The 27,056-nt window shown below is 37.8% G+C and overlaps 2 protein-coding genes across 3 annotated transcripts in view; both read left to right on the top strand.

Moving 5' to 3' along the window:
• Window positions 1-132: 132 nt before the first annotated feature.
• Window positions 133-14,166, top strand: ptges3b (prostaglandin E synthase 3b (cytosolic)). The gene is made up of 8 exons (XM_079802849.1): window positions 133-549; window positions 3,380-3,493; window positions 3,623-3,692; window positions 3,801-3,899; window positions 8,224-8,313; window positions 8,436-8,492; window positions 11,264-11,288; window positions 13,221-14,166. Coding segments are annotated over exons 1-8 (477 nt in total). The 5' UTR covers window positions 133-547; the 3' UTR covers window positions 13,241-14,166.
• Window positions 14,167-19,057: 4,891 nt separating this feature from the next.
• Window positions 19,058-27,056, top strand: part of baz2a (bromodomain adjacent to zinc finger domain, 2A) — a 37,087-nt gene continuing 29,088 nt past the window's right edge. The window contains exons 1-3 of one of the 2 annotated variants that reach the window (XM_079802280.1): window positions 19,058-19,243; window positions 22,526-22,655; window positions 23,248-24,078. In XM_079802280.1, coding sequence (XP_079658406.1) covers window positions 22,526-22,655; window positions 23,248-24,078 — 961 coding nt within the window. In that variant the 5' untranslated portion in view covers window positions 19,058-19,243. Of the gene's footprint in view, window positions 19,244-21,920; window positions 22,051-22,525; window positions 22,656-23,247; window positions 24,079-27,056 lie in introns of those variants that run through there. The other variant, XM_079802281.1, reaches the window with a different exon arrangement.

Below are 27,056 nucleotides of genomic sequence, written 5' to 3' on the forward strand. Positions count from 1 at the left end.
AATACTAATATTTATTTAAAATTAAATATTTATTTCATTCTATTCTATTCGATATTATTTTATTGTATTGGAAATTATGACATAAATCATAATTTCGTCTTTTTCCTCTCATAATTTCTGTTTTCTAATCTCATAATCTAGTATGTCATCATTATGACGCTTTATTTTATTATTTCAACTTTTGTCAGTTTGTCATTATTATGACTTTTATCTCATATTTTCGACTTTTTATGTAGACATAGAAAGTCAAAAGTAATATTATTTAGACCGTTTTAAAATAATTTTATCAAGCGCAATACTACATAATTTATATTCGACTAGTACTTTGATTTTTTTTAATGACGATGTTGAATTATTTGCGTGTGAAACGGAAGCTCTAGAAGAATCCAACGATATTTTTAGGGGCGTGGTTTGAGACCCCGCCCACCCGTACTCCTGTGACACCACCACCAGGACAGAACCTCGGGAGAACATACCAGAAAACCTCTGAGCATACGCTGACCATCACACACACATACACACACACATACACACAGCCGCCAAAGTCATGTAAGTGTGTGCTCTCTGTTGAATATATCTGTTTTGGTTTTCGTGAAATACAGCTCGTTACTAAAAACCAGTCCTGAATAACTGTGTAACGTTAGACTGTGAAGCTTATCGCTAGCCAGCATTAGCTACTTCCGCACGACTCAATCACTGCTCTCGTAGTCGCTAAACTATCCAGTAACTCAACGAAACCCTCTACAGGTTTATTAAACGCTATATCTAAAAGCATTAGGGTCCGAGCTATGTTGAAAGGTGTAATAATATAACGTACATTATATAAGTTGGCTCGTTACAGTTAGCCTGCATAAGGTCACAAATGTTAGCATGTTGCGCCGTTTTCCCACCCAAGTCCGTTCGTAAATATTCACATGTGTGTAAAATAGTGTTTTAGGATCGACGAACTCGCTGAAAGAGTTGCTGATGTGAGGGAGTTTATCGGTTTCTTTTATGGTTGAATGAGTGGCGAGAATGAGCGCGCGCCGCCTGCACGTGCTGAGGGCCAGAGAGCTGGCATGAATGAATGAACACACTCTCACAACACTCATTCACTGAACAGACATTATATCTAAAGCTCTGTGCATTTAAATTAACATGCTTCGTTTTATCCCAATGGCCAGAGTGTGTCCTCACATTGCTAGGACTCCGATTTGAGCATATTATATATATAAAATATAAAACAGTGTGTGCCCTAATGGTATTTCACACCAGGTATCATTTATTTAATATTGTTGTATGTACAGTATGAGGATGGAATTGAACTCTACCGTTGTTTAGTGTTTACTTGTTTCATCTTCAGAGCACAGGCATGGGTCACTCAGAACCGCAGGGGGAATTTGATACTCCATCCTTTAGAAAAGAAGCAGGAACAGGCGGCAGATTGAAGTGGTGTCCCACAGATGTCCATGCCACCTGCTCTTTGCAGATCTGTTTTGTTGTTGAAAGAATAGAGTTTTCTGTACCTCATCTGCCACTATTATTTGTGGGGAATGGTGTTTTGACACCTAATATTTAAATTAGTGGCCAAATAATTGAGTTTCATTGGATGATGCTAATGCTGATATCTAGCGGGCAAGGTGAAAAGTATATTTTTTTAATGATATATTTGTAATTATATTTAGTCAAGAATTTTAATGGTAAAGCAGCGGAAACAGATTAGTGCAAACAATATTATTAAAATATTTATAATGCATTTCTTGTTCAATAATTATTTAGTAGTTGCATCAAAAAGAAGTTATTTAAAAACAGTTTTCCATATAAGCAATTGGACACTAGTATTGGAATCAGTCAGTAAAAAACACATACTAGTCACTCATTATGCACCTTTATTTGATCAATAGAACAGTAATATTGTGAAATATTAATACAATTTAAAATTGTAATACATTGATTAAATGTAATGTATTCCTGTGAAGGTAAAGCTGTATTTCCAGCATCATTACTCCAGTCTTCAGTGTCACATGAGCCTTCAGAAATCATTCTCATATGACGATTTGATGCTCAAGAAACATTTATTATTATTATCAATTGTAAACCAGTTGTGCTGCTTCATATTTTTCTGGATTCTTTGATGAATAGAAAGTTAAAAAGAACAGCTTTTATTTGAAATAGAAATATTTTGCAACATTATAAAAGTGTCTACTGTAATTTTTGATCAACTTAATGGATTCCTGATGAATAAATGTATTTATTTTTTTAAATCGTAATCACCCCGTTGTGTAAATTGTTTATATAAGGTTAATTGTAGCAAAGAGAAACTGCAACAGTTTATTTTGCACAGTTTACAAATTTTTATATATGTATCGGCCGGCGATATTTATTGGGACGATTTTTTAATTAATTTAAGACATTAGCATAACGGTTATAGCATGAAACAGGCAGTTGAATAACAAGCCCATGGTTTATTAACTAATGAAGTCACTGAGTTGCATAGTGTGTTGCATAATCTGATGTTTTTCTCTTGGTAAAGTAATTAAATATTTGCTAAAACAAAATGAAATCTGTACAAAATACTGCAGGGCTCAACAATACGAAGTACGGACTGCCCGGTGCCAGCGCCAACCACGATCGGGACAACAGAACTGTCACTGTCCCAACCAGGCCAGTGCAGCGTCTTAGTGAAAGTTTATCCTTTGCATGTGTTTTTAAACCTTGCAAATTTGAATATTCAAGCGCAAGAAGACGCAAAAGAGAACTCGATTCTACTCGCTGTGTGAGAAGTTTTGTGAAAGTCCTCTTTCACTTATAATTCACTCACAATTATATGAAAATGCCTCTCTTGGCAAGTATCCTTGTAAACCTAATCGGTAATGTCTTAAATGAACGTAAACCGTTGAGAAATAAAACGCTTGTGTTCCAGTATATTGGCTCTTAAAGTGACAGCAAAAGACAAAAAAAATGTTCCTATTGATTTAAATTAAAAAATTGCTCACTACTCCAATGTTCAATAGAAATGATTTGATGATGCAACAGTAAACGAGCTAATATACCTTAATGCATGCATTTTTGAACTTTGTTAATTTAAAACATGATCAAAACACTAATTTATTTTAATCACAAATGTTCAAATGAGAGAGAGTGACAAATATCGGAATGGTTGTTTGTTAAAAATGATATCGTATCGGCCACAAAAATCCTATTGGTGCATCCCCACAATATTTACAATTTTTAAATATATGAGACTAGTGTTTTCAATATAATGTTTTCAACAATATAATGCCAATGCATATAATAACCATAGAATGACCACACTTGATCCTAAAATTATCATTTCCATAAAATGTTTATCACTAAATTATTCTATCGATTTGATACTTAATTTAAATTTCCTCATCAGGCATCCAGCAACTGCTAAGTGGTACGACAGACGGGACTGTGTCTTCATTGAGTTTTTGGTGGAGGACAGCAAGGATGTGAAAGTAAATTTTGAAAAGTCCAAATTTGTGTTCAGGTATGTTGTTATAATTTCAACATCTATGTAACACACCAAAAAGTTTCTTATTGTCGTTGCCTTAGATTCTAGACTGTAGTTTGAATGTTTTGTGGTTTAGCTAATGTTGTCTTCTGTGCTCTTCTTCAGCTGTCTCAGTGGGACGGATAATGTGAAGCACTCAAATGAAATTGACCTTTTTGAATCCATCGATCAAGATGTGAGTTAAGCACGCAGTTGAGATTTCATGTTTCAAATGATTTGCTATAGTGGGATGTACATTTCAAGATGAGTGAGTTTTGTTTTATGCTTTACTTTCTATTTTTAGGGGTCCAAACATAAGCGTACAGACCGGTCCATCTTGTGCTGTTTACGGAAAGCAGAGCCAGGGAAATCCTGGCCCAGGATAACAAAAGACAAGGCAAAGGTGCGTTTATTGTTGCTGCAAATGGTTTTTATTTGTTTAAGAACTTTATTAGATATATCTTGACAATTTGAAGTCAAATTCAAAGTTAAGTGTTGATTTAAGTGATTATTTAAAAGTGCCCTTGTTATGCTATTTTAAAGGTTCCTAATTTTGTTTTGGAGGTATCCTACAATAGGTTTATACACCGATCAGGCAATATTGTGCTGGTCCCCCTTTTGCTGTCAAAACAGCCCTAACCCGTCGAGGCATGGACTCCACTAGACCCCTGAAGGTGTGCTGCGGTATCAGGCACCAAGATGATAGCAGCAAATCCTTTAAGTCCTGTAAGTTGCGAGGTGGGGCCTCCATGGATCGGACTTCTTTGTTCAGCACATCTCACAGATGCTCGATTGGATTGAGATCTGGGGAATTTGGAGACCAAGTCAACACCTCAAACTCGTTGTTGTGCTCCTCAAACCATTCCTGAACCATTTTGCTTTGTGTCAGGAGCATTATTTGCTGAAAGAGCCACAGCCACCAGGGAATACCGTTTCCATGAAAGGGTGAACATGGTCTGCAGCAATGCTTTGGTAGGTGGTGTGTGTCAAAGTAACATCCACATGGATGGCAGGACCCAAGGTTTCCCAGCAGAACATTGCCCAAAGCATCACTGCCTCCACCGCTTGCCTTCTTCCCATAGTGCACCTGGTGCCATGTGTTCCCCAGGTAAGTGACGCACACACACCCGGCCATCCACGTGATGTAAAAGGAAACGTGATTCATCAGACCAGGCCACCTTCTTCCATTGCTCCGTGGTCCAGTTCTGATGCTCACGTGCCACTGTTGGTGCTTTCGGTGGTGGACGGGTCAGCATTGGCACCCTGACTGGTCTGCGGCTACTCAGCCCCAAACACAACAAACTGAGATGCTCTGTGTATTCTGACACCTTTCTATCAGAACCAGCATTAACTTCTTGAGCAATTTGAGCTCCAGTAGCTCGTCTGTCTGATCAGACCACACGGGCCAGTCTTCGCTCCCCACGTGCATCAATGAGCCTTGGCCGCCCATGTCCCTGTCGCCGGTTCACCACTGATCCTTCACTGGAGCACTTTTGATAAAGACTGACCACTGCAGACCAGGAACACCCCACAAGAGCTGCAGTTTTGGAGATGCTCTGACCCATCACAATTTGGCCCTTGTCAAACTCGCTCAAATCCTTACGCTTGCCCATTTTTCCTGCTTCTAACACATCAACTTTGAGGACAAAATGTTCACTTGCTGCCTAATATATCCCACCCACTAACAGGTGCCGTGATGGAGAGATAATCAGTGTTATTCACTTCACCTATCAGTGGTCATAATGTTATGCCTGATCGGTGTATGCATGCAAGAAAAAAACTTAAATTTTCTCATAATATACATTGCACATCACCTCTTTTCTCATAGTGTCTGAAAATGGTTAGAAGGTTCAGGGTGCTTTCACACTGGCAGTTTAGTCCAAAGCGGGGCATGGTTCGCATGAAAAATTGCTAATGTGCAAGCTGTCATGCAGACCCGGTGCACACAGGGTTCAGAACCCATGACTACGTGAAGGAGGTGGTCTGAGTTCGGTTGCACTCGATCTGTGGCCTGATTCACGTCAATGGGAAGGCAACAGTTACTTGCGTGTGCACTTGTTCAGGATGAAAACTAACCTGGGCATGCGTTTTAGACGAGTGCAATCAGGGGCGCTGCCTCTAAAGATTCTGTTTGAGCTGCCTTCATGTAACACATACAGTAAACCCAAGTGTCATTTACTCTGCGGCGCATAACACCAAATTAATTTAAATAACTATATATTGACTGTTTATCGTGCGGCGTAAACGTATGTGATGACATAAGATGAACGCAAGTGCACCAGGGTTTGATTGAATCGAGTTGAGTGTGAAACAGGACCAACGCTGCAGGGGAAACCGGAAACAATCGCACCTGGACCACAGCAAACGTGCCCAGTGTGAAAGCCCCCTAAGTCTCTCTAAACCCCTCCTTTCTGCGAGCCTACTCTGCTCTGATTGGTCAGTTTGCCCAGTCTGTTGTGATTGGTCTACCACTTACAGCATGTCATAAATGAAACGCCTATTACCATATCAGAATTTCTGCTCCGGAGGCTTCCTCAGCTCTTGATGCTTAGGCAGCTGACTTGTTGCCTCGCTACCCTATCAGGCAATGACTTTGCAGGCAGCGTTTGCGCTCAAAGGTACCTCACAAAACTGATTTTGGACAGACATCTGTGGCAGTGTAACATTTGAATGATCTACAACTAAATGAAGAGAGCTGTTGTGATAACCAAGCGAATATTTAATTACAACAATTGTAATTTCTCATTAGAAATAACATCAAAAGTGGAAAAAGTTGGTCAAAAATGTACATTTACACACAAACTGACCAGAAACCTTTTTCAGACTTTGTTCTTAGCTCAACTGTCACAGAATGGAAAGCACATCTGTGCTGCCTTCAAAAATCGATCAGATGAAGGTCTCTCAGGAGACAGGAAGTGAAGCTAACATTGGATTCAGGCATGCCTTGGTGCCTTGCTACTATGGAAAGCATCTTCCGATAGCAGCTTTTTTCAGCTTTCGGACGCAGCAAGTGATATGAAAAGTAACAATGGCATTGTTTTGAGTCCTCATCATTTGGAAGTGCAAAGTGGATTTGCAGTACTGAAAATAGCATCTTCTCGACATATCGACAACACAAACCAAGCTCTTCCAGGCGTCAGCTACACCTACAGTGTTTGAGGGTCAAAGCAGACGTTGTTTGTGGGAAGCCAATGAAGACCACAGGCTGGCATAATGCAAATTTTTCCCGTTGTTACGTAGGTTTGTAACCGGAAAAGAGACTGGGATTGTTGACTACTCGTTTCGGCAGTTCAGAATCATAACTTTATTTGTTGTTCACTTTGATCTTTAAAACTTTGCAGACCTTTTACGTTCACTAACAGCTACACACAGTACATAAAAAGGTAATATTTGAAAAAGCATAATAGGGGCACTTTAAAAATGTCAGTCATGTACTTGTATTTTGTTTGCCCCAAACCTGAAAAAATATACAGAAAAATAGCACATCTGGTTTAAAGGCACTGATGTTGGAAGGACGTGGTTGAGCTCTGTGGTTTGCAACAAAAGAGCACAGTGTTTGCTTTGCTTAAATTATTTTCTGTGGCCAGTTGCGTAAGACTGCTTAGACTAGTCTTAAAAGTTAGTCATCTAATTTGTTTCTTCAAGACTGGTCCTAATTTTTAAAAGGCAGTTACTTAAAAAGGTAGACTGGTCTAATTGGAATTGGAAAAAGTAAGATTGATCACCGCAAGTTGATCAAATTAGTTCTTAAGACACAGTCTTAAAGGGTTAGTTCACCCAAAAATGAAAATTCTGTCATTAATTACTTCCCCTCATGTAGTTGGACACCCGTAAGACCTCCGTTCATCTTCAGAACACAAATGAAGATATTTTAGTTGAAATCTGATGGCTCTGAAAGGCCTCCATTGGCACAATGGCACTTTACACTCTCAAGACCCTTAAAAGGTACTAAAGACGTCGTTACAAAGTCCATCTCACTACAGTGGTTCTACAATAACTTTATGAAGCGACGAGAATAGTTTTTGTGCGCAAAAAAACCCTAAATAACGACTTCTATAGTGATGATGATTTCAAAACACGGCCTCATGAAGCTTCGAAGCGTTATGAATCAGTGAGTCGAATGAGCAGTTTGAATCGCCAAATTTCTGCAGTTTGGCGGTTTGACACGCGATCCAAATCATGATTCGACTCACTGATTCATAACGCTTCGAAGCTTCATGAGGCCGTGTTTTGAAATCGTCATCACTATATAAGTCGTTATTTAGGGGTTTTTTTGCGCACAAAAACTATTCTCGCCGATTCATAAAGTTATTGTAGAACCACTGTAGTGAGATGGACTTTGTAACGACGTCTTTAGTGCCTTTTAAGGGTCTTGAGAGTGTAAAGTGCCATTGTGCCAATGGAGGCCTTTCAGAGCCATCAGATTTCAACTAAAATATCTTCATTTCTGTTCCGAAGATGAACGGAGGTCTTACGGGTGTCCAACTACATGAGGGTAAGTAATTAATGACAGAATTTTCATTTTTGGGTGAACTAACCCTTTAACATAGTGGCTAAGTTTATGCAACTGGCCCCAGGTCTTAAAATGAAATTGTAGACAAAGTTGTTTGGCAGTCAATCTAGTCAATTTTTAAATCTAGTTAACCATTCGTGTATTAGTAAATAGTTATTAGTTACTCTATCAGTCTTTAAAATAAAACTTAATTGTTGTCTTGTTTTGTCTACAGCTCAACTGGCTTAGTGTTGACTTCAACAACTGGAAAGACTGGGAGGATGATTCAGAGGAAGATTTGGCCAACTATGATCGCTTTTCAGAGGTCAGTCCTTTTCAGTTCAAAAACAGCTATTCACCTTCCCAGCAGTGTTCCCTATTATTGGAATTGTGTGAGGAATATGCCTGTAATTAATGTGCTGTACTGACATGATTTGTTGGTTTTAGATGATGGGCAACATGGGAGGAGAGGAGGATTTACCTGATCTAGATGGAGCAGATGATGTAAGATTTAATAGTTTCTACTGCATGTGTGATAAAGTTTAGTTAATGGGATAGTTCACCCAAATGATTCACTCACCCGCATGTCATCCCAAACCTGTATGACTTTTGTTCTTCTGACATAAAGATATTTTGAAAAAATATATATATATTGTCCATACAATAAGGCGTTTGTTGTTTTGTATCTCATTGACTTTCATAATATGGACAAAAACATTCTTCAGAATATCTTTGTGTTCCACTGAAGAAAATCGTACAGGTTTGTAACGCTGCGATACGAGTAAATGGCAACATTTTCATTTTAGAGTGAACTAACCCTTTAAAGAAATGGTTCACCCAAAAATTTAAAATTCCCGTAATTCACTCACCCTCAAGTGAAAGGTGTTGATAACACTTTCTTTCTTCTCAGCCGAACACAATCAGAGTTATATTAAATAATCTCCTGCCTCTTCCCAGCTTTATAATGGTATTGAATAGCGCCTTTTTTGGAGTTTTTTGAAGCTCCAAAAAGCACATGCATCCATCCATCCATCATAAAAGTAATCCATATGACTCCAGTGGGTTAATAAATGCCTTCTGAAGTGTTTTTGCAAGAAAAATATTCATATTTAAAACTTTATGAACTATAATCACTGGCTTCCGACAATGGCTGTATGCGCGTTCACAAGAGAGTCGGGTTCCGGCGGAAGGGTTGACCTCTTACCCGACGTGTGATGTAGCGTAAGCTTCGGTTAGAATTAACAAATGCGAAAGCGCAAAGGATGGAGCAAAACAAAACTCTGGTCATGAGTTAGAAGTCTAAAATGAGAAGTTTGAAAGAAAAATGTTGGAGGATTTCGATAGAGAAGGTGAGCTACATCATACATCAGGTCAGAGGTCACCCTTCCATCAGAACTCAACTCTCTTGTGAACGCGCGTACAGCTGTTGCTGAAAGATTATAGTTTATATTGTTTTAAATATGGATATTTTTCTTATAAAAACCCATCACTTTGCTTCAGACGGCATTTATTAACCCCCTGGAGCCGTGTGGATTTCTTTTATGATGGATGGATGCACTTCGAACTATCTAATTTAGACATTTATGTTCTTTTAACACTGATCAATGCACATGCATAAGATCGTCTCATTTAAATATCACAAAATCTCTGGCGTTCGGTTCAGCCAATGACGTTTAAATCTCATAATATTTTGCACTTAAGTTTAGGCAACAGTAGGATTCTGGTACAGAAATGCTACAGAAAAATAATACATTTAAAATAACACTGGATAGTCTTCACTATTTATAGGGCATTTAGGCCCCGCCCACACCGGGGGAAAAAAATCCAACTTTGCATTGCGTGAAGCGGCCTCCTTGTCATTTCGGACTAATAACAAAAAACAGAACAATGTCTAAAAGCTGCTATGTTACAGGGTGTACAGCAAACAATCTAAAAAACACATAAATATGTTTTTATAAGCTGTCGACCCAAAAAAACGAGCATTTAAGGAGAAAAAAAGTGGATACAGGCAATAAGATGTGAAGCATCAGCAGGAAGAATGGGTCAATTTTAGGATTGTGACCCTCAGTATGCCCCAATATGCATATGTGTGCAGTAAACATTTTGTCACTGTTAAGTCAAATATCCAAATGTCAGTTTTATATATTATATTTCCTGTCGCTGATTACGTTCCCCTCCAGTGGGTGTGGTTCTCGGTGTAATATAACATGTCGCTCTCTGTGTCTCAATTGCCTGTATCCACTTTTTTGTCCTTAAACGCTCATTTTTTGGGTCAACAGCTTATAAAAACTTCTGGGTTTTTCGTTCTGGGTTTTTGGTGTACACCTTGTCACATATCCGCTTTTAGACATTGTTCTGTTTTTTGTTATAAGTCAAAAATGACAAGGAGGCGCTTCACGCAATACAAAGTCAATGGAGACGGTTTGATTGTCCCCCCCGTGGTCTTCAGATTATAACGCGTGTCGCTCTGTCTGTATAGAGCGCCCATCCCATGCATTACAAAATGCTATAAAATCGCTTGCGTGTTAAAATTGGCAAGGTTTAAAAAGACGTGGGCAAGTGATTTCCGTCAGCTGTCCCGAAGCGAAAGTGTTGATTTGGGCATGCAGATTGCTTTTATAGTGCAGGTGCGATTTGTCTTTTGAAGCCAGAAGCAATTTGCTCATTTTGAGAGATGGAGAAGAGAGACGCGTCGCGCAGTATTGCTGAAATTACTTCTCACGAGTAAATTTTCAAATGACTGATTTGATGTGATAATCTGTGTTGATTAATTTACTAATGCACATTTGTTGTAATTTCCCGCATTATAAACACGAACCATGCGAGAATGAGTAAAATTATGAGCAATACCCGTGGCAAAATTAAGACCCTGTATGGTATTGATTTAATATCGGTACTTCGGTATTAGATTGTGTTACCATACCAAAGCCAAAATTGTGGTATCAAGCCATCCCTAGCCAGGATATTTTTTTATATATCTCTGATTGTGTTCGGCTGAAAGGACAAAGTCATATACACCTAGGATAGCTTGAGGGTGAGTAAATTATGGGATAATTTTCATTTTTGTGTGAACCATTCCAAACCACTTATTTGTAATTGACTAGTTGGGGTTGCCTAATGATCATTCATCTAGTCCGCCTCAAGGAAGCCCAGTATAATTTAGGGTGGGTCACATCCAATCAGATGCATTTCCTAAGGGGGGGTGGAGCACAACAGAATGGAACAGAACACAATGTTCTCAACGTTTGTTTAACACCTGATTGTTTTCTTTTCAGGAATCAGCTGATAGTGATGATGAAAGTAAGTTTTCCTGTTTTTCTAGCTTGTACTTTTCAGATCATTACAGTTTTTTGAAGGGATAGTTTTTAATTTAAAGCTTCAAAATGCACATAAAGACTGAAAACACAAATCCAAATGAATCGAGTTGTTTAATCCAAGTCTTATAAAGAAACACGGTTAGATGATTTAATTTAGTCGCATGTAATCACTGATCAACGCACATCCAATATGGAAAACAGAAGCTCGACCGTACTTGCTTGACACGTGAGAACAGAAATTTCCCTTCTTGTCGTTCCAAACTTGTGTGACTTTCATCATTGAATGCAAAAGGTGAATTTGAGTGAGCTCCAGAAAGAAACAAAAAAACTATTGAAAGTGTGAAAACTGCAGTCCTCATTTATTGAAACTGCAAGAATGGCAGCTGTTAAATTTATACTAGTACATAATGGATTTTCATAATGTGTGTTTCACAGAAGAAACATACAAGTTGGAACAACATGAAAGTAAAGCCCAAAGTATACGTCAGCCGCCCGCGTTTCGTCCAACGTCCAAGTTTGTGTCCATGCGGACAGTGCGCATACAAAATCGCATGAGCAAGGTGAATGTTGAGACAGAGGAGTCCAGTAGGTCAGGGGTTTTCAAACTGGGGCCGCAAGAGTGACGGGCCCATGTAAAAGTCTAGAAATAAAACTGTAAAAAAATGATTTGATTAAAGTAAAAGGAGTAAAGCAATACATTAGATCTAAATAAATAAATATTAATAAATAAATTCAATTAGATTAAACTAGATAAAATTCAATTAATATAAATGCAAATGTTATTAAAATGAAATAAACGTGCAAGAAATAAGACATATAACAATACATTACTACATTGAGTAGAACAAAATATATAACAATGTGACTGAAACTAATTTTAGATTTATAATCTATAATAGATTTATGTTTTTTTTGTGTATAAATTGTTTGTAAAAGACAGATGCCTTGTAAGTTTTAGGATGGGGGTCCCTCATACTAGGATGATCATATTTGGGGGTCCGTGGCATCTAAAAGATTTAAATCACCTGCACCGGGTGACAATATGCAATTGTGATGTATTGCGCACTAGTCGAAGAAGAGTGCAGAGAGAGCGAGACAAAACAACACCATTGTTTTTGTTTTGATTCTTATTCTGAACTTTACACGCATTGGCGGATCCACCACTTTTCTTCTTCCGTCCTTCCGAGCGAATGTGCTGAAAGTGACGCAACTCGGTGCTGCTTTTGTCCCGTCTTGTAGATTATAGAAAAGCAATTGTACTGCGAATGTCGAATTCGTCTATTTGCGCTCATCCACGGTTGAGTGTACTTTGAAAACTGTGCGTGAGAAAATGTAGTATACCGAGCCATGGGTGTCGGAAGCAAAAAAAATGTGGGTGTGTCCTCAGAATTTTTTTACTGGAGTAGATGCCAATTACATTAAGTACAAATAAACCGCTTTGCTTACTAAACGTATAGTTCATAAAGACAAAGTTACGGAAATCGCCATATCATTGAAAGTGGCAGTAGTGTAGAGGTAAGACGCACGGCATCTAGTTTTGACAAAAATCGACCCGCGGTTCAAGTCCGGCTTTCGCCGAGTTCAATCTTCTCCCTTTTCCCATCACATATCAGATCGGAAAGGCATTTATTTTCAATAAAAATGAAGAAAATATTAGAAAAGTGGAAATAAAGCGTCTAACATGTGTTTAATAATAAGTGTTTAACGATTAGGGGTAGGTAAACAGACATGTGCTGAATGTTAGAGACGATAAAAGTGAGTGGGTCCAATATCATTGATCGTAAAAAGTGGGTGGGTCTTGTCCCACACACCTACAATGGTTCCGACGCCCATGACCCGAGCCTTAAATTATGACAGAATTTTGTTATTTTCCTTAAACGTGTTTGTCTTTTTTTTTTTTTTTCTTCTCCCCCAGAAATGCCAGATCTGGAATAAGCAGCTGGCACATTGTGGACAGACAGAGGAGGAGGGGGATGACATGCGAATGAAAAGAGCAGTCATCTAAATGGTACATGATCTGAAAGGGAGCAAAGCTGAATTCATTGAGATCAGTGGATTCATAAGCATCACCTCTGTCCAGTGGCTGCACTCCAGAAGATCGACATAACCCTCTGTTGGGAGTTAATATGCATATTGTTGTACAGAGCTTCGTCGTCCCTCTCCTTATGAGCAGTCTCGGCTTTTTTGTTTTTGTTTTCTTTTAATCTGTACTAAAACATGATGTATACTATTTGGAAAACTGCACTGTATTCATATTTTTTCAACTGATAAGCAATAGATGTGATGGAAAGTTTCTTTTTTATTGTAAGGCATTGAAATTAAAATGAAAAGTGACAAACTTTGCTGAGGTGAAGGGAGTTTGTGTCTTGTAAAATTATAGTTTACGACCTTGTGATTTAAGCGTAAGAACTGTAAGTAGCAGTTATTAGACATAAGACCCTCCTCCCTAACATACTTCAATCTTTAGTCACTTGAGGTGGTACCAGATTTGTTGGTGGTTGATATTTTCTGCCAACTCCCTCCGAAATTATCCAGTTTCCCAAAGTCTATATTGGCACTGTATTTGGTATTTGACTGTTAATGTCTTTAATATTCTGCAGTATGATGTCTTTACTGGGAAACAGGAAGGTATTGTATGTTTCAGATCAAAACAAAAAGACCAAATAAGTCTGCACTATCAAAAATTTGGGTGTTAGACAGGACTGTTTTGAGCACATCGCTGGTTTTCCAAAAAAAAAAAAAAAAAAGCTTTCAATTTTGTCTACGTATTTCTAATAAACTGCTCAATGCTTACCCTTTTCATTTTGTCTGCCAAGCTGTTAAATGGATGGTTCACCCAAAAATGAAAATTGCCAAAACCCATTGGTGTTTTTCAGACTATGTTTTGTTCCACAGAAGATTGGTCAGGTTAATTTGAGTGTATTACAAAAAAAAATATTACTATGTTAAGTTAAAAGGGTAGAAGTACATATTTGAGGCCAGAAGGACATCGACTAGTTTAGATGCCCTTTTAAATAACTTTTTTTTTTTTTAGAAAAGCAAATAGGAGTAGAGACTTAGAAGACCCAGTCCTGTTCAAAGCCATAATAGTGATAATACATAGTGGACAGTAAAACTGCAAGGGGTTCAAGTTAGTTTTTACCTGCCAACTCCGTATTTCCAGAGGCGTACTTTGGCTTCCGCAACTCGCCCTTTGATACGACATTACGCCGTGAGGTCACGAAGGAGGTGCTATAATAATTCATAAGTCATAAAGATGCACGCGCTGGCTCGCCTTGTTTTACATGCGGGTACTTCACATGAGCTTATGAGGATGTAGTCTTTGCATAATTTTCGACCATGTTAATTAAATAGAAATGTGGCCACTTATTTAGAAGTTGGATATTGTGGGTAAAACAGTGATTATATATGTTGTGTGTCGGTCGGATGAGTGGAATGGCCTCTACCTATCCGCAGCGGACCATCATCACTTCCTCCAGCCGCATTCTGGCTGCGCATCCATTCCTCTCCAGTGACTTCAGATTGATCAGCTCTGGGTCCTAAAGCCGGACCCGTTTCTGTGCGAGCCCTTCTTGCTGCACTCTTTTGCACATGACGTCTGCTCCACTTATTAAAAAAAGGGTATGTTTTATTGAAATGGATAGTGAGAATTTGTTTGTAATTAATAACAAAGGTTTGTTGGTTGGAACCGGGCTCTGATCTCTCGGAATAGACATGATGGAGCTAATAGATGCAGACAAATGTGTTTCCCTTTTACGTGCTTTACCACTGTTAAAGCTGTTGTATGTGATTGTTTTGGAGTACCACACATAAAATGTACCTAAACCTAACTGGTATCACTTTGTGACCGGACAGCCCTTGCTATAATTGAGACCTATACAGTCTTGTCTATTTCACAGATGCAATGTGTTTGGGAATCATGGGCAACCCTAAAGATTTGAGTGAGTTTGACATGGGCCAAATTGTGATGGCTATCATCAACTGGGTCAGAGCATCTCCAAAATTGCAGCTCTTGTGGGCTGTTCCCGGTCTGCAGTGGTCAGTGTCTATCAAAAGTGCTCCAGTGAAGGACCAGTGGAGAACCTGCGACAGGGTCATGGGCGGCCGAGGCTCATTGATGCACGTGGGGTACCACCTCCCTAAGCATTGTTGCAGACCATGTACACTCTTTCATGGAAAAGGTATTCCCTGTTGGCTGTGGCTCTTTCATAATGTTCCTGCCACAAAGCAAAAATGGTTCAGGAATGGTTTGAGGAGCAGAACAAGTTTAAGGTGTTGACTTGGTCTCCAAATTCCCCAGATCTCAATCCAATCCGCATCTGTGAGATATTCTGAATAAACAAGTCTGATCCATGAGGCCCCACCTCGCAACTTACAGGACTTAAAGGATCTGCTGCTAACATCTTGGTGCCTGATACCACAGCACACCTTCAGGGGTCTAATGGAGTCCATGCCTCGACGGGTCAGGGCTGTTTTGGCAGCAAAAGTGGGACCAACACAATATTAGGTGTGTGTGTGTGTGTGTATATATATATATACAGACAGTTGTGCTCAAAATTATTCATACCCAGGGCAGATTTTGAGTTATTTTTTATTTGGTGAATGGGTAACTTCTGACTGGAAATGACAAGTGGGCAAAGATGTTCAGCTGCTTATTTCTTTCTTTTTTTTTGACAAAATGTTCCATGTTCAAAATTATTCATATCCCAGATCTGCAGAAATGCAATCTTCTGCACTTGAAAGTTGATGCACCTAACTTTGCTAATCAGTTTCTGGTCAATTGCAAGTCATGGTTAAAACCAAGGACTTTGATGAATATTTATAGTAAAATACAATATTACACATTGTGGATGCTCACAAGAAAGGGAAAGACTGCAAAGGTATTTCCACTTTTCTTAAGTACCAGTGGCCACTGTGCAAAACATTTAAGTGTAAGGAGTTTCACCAAAAGCCAAAAGTGACAACTGTTTCTGTGGTCTGACGAGACAAACATTTTGTTGTTTGGACATATGGATGTCTTTTATTTGGAGAAAAAAGGTGAAGCATTCAACCCCCAAAACACCATCCCCACTGTCACCCATGGTGGTGGGAACATAATGCTTTGGGAGTATTTTTCAGCCACTGGGCCAGGCAACCTTGTAAATGTAAATTGCTTCATGAAAAAAAGACTTCTGAAGCAAAACATCAGACACTCTGCAGAAAAAAACCTGCCCTGGGGACGCAGTGGACCTTCCAACAAGATAACAAAACACACAGCAAACGTGGTGAAGAAATTGGTTGGCAGAGAACAATAACATTTTGGAGCAGCCAAGCCAGAGTCAGACCTGAAGAATCCAGTTGAGCATTTGTGGAGAGAACTGAAGACCAGAGTGGAGCAAGGAAGCCCTCCAAGCTCAAGGGCCTGGAGATCTATGCAAAAGAGGAGTGCTCCAAAATCCCAGTGGAAATGTGCAAAACAACGTTTGACAGCTGTGATGAAAAATAAAGGTTTTGCCATTGATTATTGAGAAAGGGTGAATACTTTTGGTGTAAAAAAAGTAAAAAAATACAACAAAAAAGCTAATATTCTTTGTTAATATCTCTAACACAATGTCTTACTTTATTTTGTCACCTTTTTGTGTCATTTCCAGCTTGAGGATGCCTATTTGTCAAATAAAAATAATCACCAAAATTAGAAATTTGGCCTGTGAATAATGTTAAGCACAACTATACATTATATAGAAAGATGAGATTACTTACAAATTGTAATCGGTTACTGATTACTAATTACATGACAAAAATTGTATCTTGTAACGTAATCCATTACATATTTAAAGTAATATAATCTGACTACACTGCACTGTAAAAAAAAAAAATTCTAAAGTAAGTCACCTGGTTGCCTTAAATTTTGAGTTCATTGAAATTAAAAATGTGAGTTAATACAATGAACATTTTTATGAATCGACATCACCCTTTATTCAAATATTATTAAAATATGTTGTAAGCATATTGCGTAATTGTGTGTTTTATTTGTAATAATGCAGTGAAATATGCCAAATTGTGCAATTTTCATGATTTATCAAATTTTTTTTATTTTTATTTATTTGGTTCAGATACAATAATATTTTGAGTTTCTATTTGTTAAACCAATTTGCTTCATTGTATTAACTCAAATTTGTAATTTCAATGAACTCAAAATGTTAAGGCAACCAGGTTACTTACTTTTGTAAGTTAAACCAACAATATTTTTACAGTGTGTAAACCCTAAAGCTCTAAATAATTAATTGGTTTGAGTAGAGCCAACTCAAATTAAACAAATTAGTTCAATCAAATTATGAGTATTTGCGCTAAATATTACATTACGTCAGGGTTTCCCGACTGGGGTTCCTGATGGAACTGCAGGGGGCTTGTGAGTTTAATGGAAAGCTATTAAATAAAATAATAAAAATGTTAAATTAAAATAAATTATTTAAAAATAAAAACAATAAAAATAAAACAATAAAAATTTTTTTAAATATATATTTGATTTGTTTGCTTGCATGTCATATGACCATTAACCGACATCAGAGAACCGTGAACTTAATTGTATTATTTATTATTAATATTATTTTTATTGACTTCATTTTATTATTGACCTAACTTACAAATTAAAATCTCAGGGGGTACTTCAAGTAAATATATAAGGTCAAAGAAATTTCAGCTGACAGTAATACCTTTTAAAGGAATGTAGATATAAACTGAATGTCATTTAATTGCATGTCAATTGCAATTATGGAAATGTATCATAGTTTATCAAATATCAAATGCCTGGAAAGGTATTATAGTTTACATTTAGGCCTATATTAAATGCAATTAGTTCTTTTTTGACCCATTAAAGTAGGACTTAAAGGGATAGTTCACCCAAAAATGCAAATTCTGTCATCATTTACTCACCCTCAAGTTGTTCCAAACCTGTATTTGTTTCTTTGTTCTGTTGAACACGAAAGAAAATATTTTGAAGAATGTTTGTAACAAAACAGAGAGAGCAACCATTGACTACCATAGTATTTTTTCCCTACTATGGTAGTCAATGGTTGCTCTCTCTGTTTTGTTACAAACATTCTTCAAAATATCTTCTTTTGTGTTCAACAGAACAAAGAAACAAATACAGGTTTGAGCTGAGTAAATGATGACAAAATTTGCATTTTTGGGTGAACTATCCCTTTAAGTTCTTTATATTTCATAATTACTTCTTTTGTCTTTGAAATATGGTTAAGATTTACTGCCAAATGTACTGACAGGAACTTGTGAAAACCTTAAAATAAATGCAATTTCAATTGAAACTTGTATGTCATGCCTTATATTTGTAATTACATGTAATGATAAAGTCGCAATTTAATAGGCCTACTTTTAAAATGTAATATCAAATAAGTGTACTTCTTTGAAGCACAACAAAAATATTAAAACATAAAGATTTAACATTTACTGTACAGTTTTACATTGTAATAGTTTACTTTTTAAAAGTGTCCTTCAAAAAATAAGTCAGAAGTGCACTTTTTATTCCATCAACGTATTATCTGCAAGTAGTTTTTTTTAAATAAACTGTTAAGATTTGAAGTACCCTACACGCCCACATTCAAAACAACTAGTACACACTTCTTTTTTCACCAGGGTATTGTGTGGTCGAGAGTGGTTTGTTTCTGAAGTCCATGGCTGGTCCGTAGAGCACCTGGTCGGCGCTAAGACCCAGAGGCGCGCGGCCGTCGAGCCGTCATTCACTTCCTCTTTCAGCTCGCTCTCTTTCTCTCCAATGTGATCATGGCTGCGCTCAAACATTACCAGCCATGTTTGCAAATCTGAAACCCAAAGGTTAGCGATTTACCCGTTTATTATTTACATCGCTGACAACCTCTTCATCCACATTGGTCCCTTGCCGGGGGGCCAGATTCTCTGTCTCCTGTGCGATCGGCACATATCAAGGTTGGGCAGTTTTATTATCATTATACGGGGGAAACTTTTGAGAGTGTGTTGTGTGTGGGTGATGCTGCCTCATTTTCTCTAACCGTATTTCGAGAAGAAAAAAACGTGAATTAATCAACGGAAGATGACCTTCTGAGACGAGATAATTTTTTAATATCGCTTCTTTTACAGGCAAGCTTTAAAAACATTAGCCACCCACGTCTCAGAGACCACAAACAAACCCTCATATTTATATAATCAGCCCGTTTTATCTGTACGTTTAACGTCTTTAATTATTTAAATAACGCACAAACCCGTGGTTATGTAAATAAGACCCGCTGTTTTCATTTGCACCGTTTTCATCGATGAATGAACGCTGTTACATTAAATCCGTGTCCAATTTCATTCATACTCCAAAATATTGAATTAACATGCATGTTAATCTGCAAATATTGTTTCAAAGCTGACGAACGGCCGTGATGAATCGTTGTTATGCGGAACGCAGGCCTCATTTTGTCATGTCATCATCATCAGCGCTGATATTAACCGAGCACTTTAATCAAACTTCATATCGAAATATCGTTTTATAAGTGTGTGTAAATCGCTAGGTTTTCATTATGAGCATCCCTGAATAGTCTTCCCTTCATCTGTGTGGGCATATGTCTTCGTAAATTACATGATTAATCTGTTATCTTCAAGCAAAGTCCTTTTTGTTTTCGTTTTTGTGTTGGTTGTTTGGCCGCATCTTCTCTTCTTTTTATGCCTAATATGTGCAGATACAAGACTAAAATGACATTTAAACCGAATGAAGACACCGAGTAAGAGTGGATACGAGCTGGTTTACCCTGAGTTGTGGTGTTTTAGAGTTGGAGAAGTTTAATCAAATGTGGATATTTATATAAATATATATATATTGTGTGTGTGTGTGTGTATGTGATGTGAGATCCAGAAGCAGCGCATGGTCAGAAGCAGCGCTTAGCCTGCATGCTAACCGATCCCCACACCTCCTTCCTTTCTTTATTAACATTTCCCCCTGAAATGTTTAATTGTATATCACTCTTTTGCCGCGTGTGTTGCTTTTTAGTGACGTTTGTCGGCTTAACGGCCATTTCTGGACGAAATCCTGCCGTTTTGAGTTCGATGTTTATACTGTTAGCTGTGCGGTTAATGATGGATACGCATACAATAATTAGTGCTGGATTTGATCTATATGCATAAATCTATATCGGGTCATATAAATTAGCCTTTTAACAAATGTCCAGGACTAACTTGTTGTTGTGTTCGAGGTGTTATTGAGTTTGAGGCTGGTGTTCAGCATCTGTGTTTGTGATGTGTTATTTAACGCGATTGCTCGGGCATCTCATCGGCTTTATCTGCGACATTTTATGTAGAGATGTGAAGAGCAAATTTTGTGATGTCCGCCACAGCAGTGCTCATTGGCTGGGTCTCAACCATGGACACCGGCTACCTGCACGGCGCTCGGTGTGCCCTCACACATGCCCAAATTCAACCTGAACCTTATGAACGCGCCTACAATGCTAAAAAATGCCATATAGTTAGTCAGATAACTGGGTATTTGAACACAGCCACTGCTACTCTGGTTCATAAACATTAAACGCTCTTTACTGAGGTTGAATGAGAGTTGTTTTTCTTCTTCTTTTTACTATAGAAGGACAAGGATCTGCCTATTGTTTAACATTGTGATTGTGGTTCTAGTAAAATAATGAAATGGCAGTCTGGTTATTTGGAAGATTTAAATGAATTTGTCCATGACCATTTATTTAAAGGGATACTCACCCTCAAGCCATCCTAGATGTATATGACATTATTCTTTCAGACAAATACAATCAGTTATAAAAATAAAAAAAAGTCCTGGCTCTTCCAAGCTTTATAATGGCAGGCCAAAATTTGAAGCCCAAAAAAAGTGCATCTATCCATCATAAAAGTGCTCCACACGGCTCCAGGGTGTTAATAAAGGCCTTCTGAAGCGAATTGATGGGTTTGTGTAAGAAAAATATCCATATTTAAAACTTTATAAAGTAAAATATCTAGCTTCCAGTGGACCGCCTTCCGCATTTGGCAGACACTTTTATCCAGAGAGACTTACATTGCATTCAAGGTACACATTTTACATTTTTGTCAGTTCCGTATTTGGGCGCTACACTTTCTTTCGTACAAAAACCCATCAATTCGCTTCAGGAGGCCTTTATGAACCCCTGAGCCGCGTGGAGTACTTTTATAATGGATGGATACACTTTTTTGGTCTTTAAAATTTGCACTGCCATTATAATGCTTGGAAGAGTCAGGACATTTTTTGATATAACTCAGATTGTGTTCGTCTGAAAGAAGAATGTCATATACACCTAGGATGGCTTGAGGTTGAGTAATTTATGGGATAATTTTTAATTTTGGGTGAACTATCCCTTTAAGGTGAAGTGTGTGTGATTTTCACTGGGGAAAAACATTTTTTTTTGTTGAAAAGATGTATTTTGAAATGGTTTGACAGGTGCATGTGACACCAAGGTAAACAATAGCTCAACATATTGAGCATTCCTGTAGCTCAGACAGTAAAAGCATGGCGCTAGCAATGGCAAAGTCTTGGGTTTGATTCCCTGGGGAATGCATGAACTGATAAAAATGTAAAAAAGTCTAACGCTTGCGCCAAAATTACATCTGCTGTCTGTCATGACTTACGTCTGAAATTACTGTTTTCAAGCAGGTTTGTTAAATATTTTATTTTATATTAGCCTGGCTATCATTGGTTGGACAAATGGAAAGTCTCGCCCTAGACTTAACTGATTAGTTGAGCCAGTGTTGGATCGTTCAAGGTGTTCAAACAGAGCAGTTTTGTTTGAAAGAGTCATATATAAGTAGGCACTTTAACTGGGCATTTGATGAGGAACGAATTTGCGACTATTTTAAAAAATGTGTTCAATGTAGTATAATTGTAATCCGGACTACTACACTCGTCATGTTGACATGGTCATATGACCTATGACATCAGTTCACAACTCTCCTGTGGCATCATGGGATAGTAAAGTGTCCATCAGTAGTAAGTCACACAGACTGTTTTTCTTGCTATAGTTTTATGAACATCATGAATTTGGACATAAGGAGCGTAGGGAAGTTGGCATATTCAAAAGTAGAGACAAGTGTTTACACTTTTTAGGGAAATCATCCGACAAATGGCTTACTTGCCGTTGTCTGTGTGTGTGAACGTGGCACAGGAGAAAGTATTTTAATACTAAAAATATGCTACATATCATCTTTCAATTCTGTGATGTTTTTTTTTTCCTCCGACAGATGGAAGCAAATAACCATTTTAACTACGGGCCTCACTCTTCTGTGTCAGCTAACTCAGGACTGAAGCATTCCTCAGGAGATTCTCTCTATACTAACGGGTCCTCCATGAGCTTCCCCCAGCAAGGGAAAAGTGAGTATCTATCTACGCTGCTGCTTTTTACTGCTTAATATGTGTAAACGCTTATACTTTTTTAATTTTATTTTTATGAATAGAACATTTTAAAGAACAGCATTTACTTGAAATAGAAATCTTTAGTAACATTATAAATGTCTTTACTGTCACTTTTGATCAATTCAGTGCATCCTGTCTAAATAAAAGTATTAATTTATTTTTTTTCTTCTAAATTTTACTGGCCCGAAACTTCTGAATAATAGTGTATCATGGTATACACAAAAATTATAAAGCAGCAAAGCTGTTTTCAACATATAATGATAATCATAAATGTTTCTTGAGCTTAAGATCATCATATCAGAATGATTTCTGAAGGATCATGTGACACTGAAGACTGGAGTAGTGATGCTGAAAATACAGCTTTGATCACAGGAATACATTACATTTGTAAATATATATTCCAAGAGAAAAGTTATTTTAAATTGTATTTCACAGTAGTATTGTTTCATTGTATTTTTGATCAAATAAACGCAGTGAGAAATATTTATTCAAAACTTTTAAACTAGTAGTGTATCTTTCTGTTTTTTAAATAATGCTGTTCATCACACAGATCTGAATGGCGAAATGAATGTGAATGGCATCACTACTGCAGGTGGGAGCAGCCAGCCCAGCGCCCTCCCTCCCTCTTCCTCATATCCTCATATGGGCAACCATCACCTCCCAGGCAGCGTTGGATATGACTATCTGTGGGGCCAGTCTCAGTACAACCCAGCGATCGGGCCTGTCCCTCCACACGGGTTGCACCAGAAACCAGGCTCCCAGGCGGGGATACAACCACAGCAGCCTCAGCACCACTTCCAGGGGCAGGGACCGTACCAAGTCAATGGCAGTATTGGACTGTCCCGGCAGTCCCCAGGTGCTGGGCCGCAGTACTGGGGAAGGGGTAATCCTGGGCAGCAGCAGCAGCAGCAGCAGGGGGGATCGCTGTCTATGGGATTTAACTCTCATAGCATGTATGGGACTTATCCCAACCAGGGGCATCCTGGCATCCCACCATCCCAGCATCACCAGCAGCCTCCAGTCGTGCAGCACCAGTCTGCGGCGGCACATCATCTCCAACATCATTCACACCACGCTTCGCCTCAACACCAGCAGCCGCAGCAGCAGCAGCAGCAGCAGCATTATGGCATGATGCCTAATGGAATGCCATATTACCAGCATACTTCACACCAGTCCCAACCACAGGCCCAGACTCAGTCTCAACCCCAGACTCAGATGATACCACCCGCCACGCAGAGTTTTACGCCTCCACGAGGAAGCCCTCAGCACCATCACGTGGGCAGTGGAGGAGGCAGAAGCAGTCCCCACCACATGCAGGTCCCAATGAGGTCCCCTTCTGCAATGCCTGATAGTGGTTCGCCTAAGAGCAAAGAGATGCAAGGTGAGATAGTGTCACACACAGTCTGCAGTGTGTTAGAAACAGGGTTATTATAGTTTAAAATTTTGGTATTTGCAATTTTTTTCCCCACTAACAATAAAAACACTGTTTGCAAATAGTAATGTGCGCAACGACTAATTTCATTTGTTTAAACAGAAATTTTGCAACCGACTAGTCGCCCACTTGCGTGTCCGGTGTTGAACGCACTTCTCGTGTATGAAAAGTATCTGTACACCTAGGTCTCCAGACTGCGACCAAATGGTTCCTGTTGGTGCGACTACATTTTGTTAGAGGTCCAAGGCTCAACAGTGCGACCCTTTTACTCGCATTTGCAACAAAAAAAAAGACTGGTTAATAAAATAATTAACCTGTTATTTAGTTTTATTAATCTGATGTACCAATAATAAAAACTATAGACATTTAAAAAAAAAAGAACGCCGACTTGGGAACCAGGAGAAACATTGAGCCATGAGTGAAGTTCAGGGATTTTAGTCCACAAATCACCAGCATTCACCGTGGATTGAATTTAATAACACCACATGGTATTGTGGCAGAAATAGTCTGTTTTTTTCTTTTTTTTCTTCTTACATTATTCATCTCAAGGTTCGTACAACCTTTTGAGAGTGAAATTTAAACACTTTCCAAGGTCTTTCAAGTGCCTCACACATTTCCCAGCACTTCAAAGATCTAAATCTTATCCTATTTTTAATGTTATTTATTTTAAAAATACTTATTTGACTTATTTGAGGAGCACTTATTTGACTTGTCCACTCCCTTTTTCCTAATATATGGAAAAGGTCACAAAGTCTCATGAAAACAAAAACTTTTCTTTGAATTTTGATGGAATTACACAGAAAACAAGTAAAGAGTGCTCCTTTTACTATCACTGAAGCTGTCAGTCAGTTCAGTGTGATCCTATAGAAGAACAATGGTATATTTACTAGTGATGCACCGATCATGATTTTACATGGCCGATTCCGATACCAATTTTTTTCAAGAAAACTGGCCGATACCGATTTCTAAATTTTTTTTTTTTTTTTTTTTTTACACAATAAAAGAATTAAAGTATACATGAACAAGATGTTTATTTGGTATTTAACAGGCTAAATTGGCTTTTGGCTAATGAAAACAAGTCCACAATCTGAAATTAACGGGAAATTGAATTGGAAATTAAAAGGCTGAAAGGTGAAATTAAAGGCAACAACTGCATATTTAATAAGATGTTACTTAAATCAGCATTTGTTTTTAAATTCTGTGTAAAGAAAAAAGGTCTTTACCAGTGAAATTAAATAAAACCAAAGTATATAATTGTTCCAAAATGTTAAATCAAATAATGTTTAGTGCAATGTAAATGGAGAGGTAAGCTCGCGCAACTTCAGCTCGCGCAGGAAATCGGCTCTTCATTCCCTTCAGCGTATCTCGTCTCTTCCCTCAGTTCTCCAGTTTACGTTTGTAACACACAAGTGACATGTTCGCGAATGATTGCAATATAGGCGTATGTGCACGCGGGCACACTTCCGGAAAAATCGGCAGAAAAATACAAAGAAAACCGGTTCCGATTTTTGGCCAGTCAACCGGTGCATCCCTAATATAGTAGAATATTTACATTTTCCCATAAAAATTAGGTTATTAATTTTTTTTTAATTAAAATTAGGTTATTAATTATTATTTTTGTTGATAAAAGTTAATTTGATCAATTCAAGCTCAGTGCTTCACTGTTCAGTTTCCAATAAACTAATTATTATTAAATGCAATTATTACCGAAACAATAGTAATTTTATTATTAAGTTAACTTTATGATAAATTTGACGGATGCCAAAAATCGCAGGAAAAGCTTGACGTGTACTGGCACCTATACATTATTTAAGTGTATTCTCTTCGTTAGGATGTTGATATAGCAACTGTTCAAGTGTCTAATGAGCTTCATTCATAATGCTTCTCCTTTAATTCGATATCAAATTTCATACTGTATTTTCCCTCATAACCGGTAGTATAACTAGCCTATAAGCAAGATTACTTGTTATATGCTAGTTTTGTGTAGTCTTTCAAAATATTCCCTCACCGTGCTCATCTTGTGGACATTTCTCTGAACATTCGCCGCTACAGAGAAAACGAACGCATTCTAAATCTGAGGTAAAATGAAATGAGATGTTGTTTTCCGCTCTAGATACACACTTTTCAAAGTAATATTAATTTAAAATCGTGACATTAACATGACTATGACTGTTATTTAAACATAGCCTTTGTAAAAATATGAAGGAAAACATTAAATGTGTAAAAAACATGTAAACAACTAATATTTTATAAGTATTTATACTAGCAGTAGCAGTATTAGCTTAAAGGTCTAGGTTTTGACGCGATCGACCTGGGTTCGAATCCGCCTTTTGCAGAGCTCGCTCTTCTCTCTTTTCCAGTCACATATCATATCGGAAAGGCATTTACTTTCAATAAAAATTAAGAAAATGTTCTAAAAATGGAAATAAAGTGCCTAATGACATTTTTAATATTAATAAAATAATTTATTGGTTAGGGATAGATGTAGGGGGGGGCTTTTATTGTCCCATTAAGGCGGCATCCATTTAATAATTTTAATAAATATAATCATTTACATGCTGTTATTGCATCCTGTTTATGTACAACAATACTGAGGTGCAAATAGTATGTATCTGTCAAAATAAAGTATAAATAGCATCTATTTACTATTTACACATATTGCAAAGAACTACTTTGACATGGTGTAAATATAATATATCACTATTTTCACTTAGTAAATAGCATCTACAGCTATTTGCACTGTGTAAATATCATCTATCGCTAAGAAAATGTTATTTTCACTGAGTGCAAATAGCCTCTGCCTTATAAAAATGGCAGCTTGTTTTATCATGCATGCTCGTTCTGATTTCCTGTACTTACGTGGTGCAGTGCACTTCCTGAATGGCTTTTATTATCACCAACACTGGTATTCTAATTCTGTCCTCTGG

Source organism: Gobio gobio (assembly GCF_949357685.1).
Source record: "Gobio gobio genome assembly, chromosome: 21".
In the NCBI taxonomy this organism is placed as follows: Eukaryota; Metazoa; Chordata; class Actinopteri; order Cypriniformes; family Gobionidae; genus Gobio; species Gobio gobio.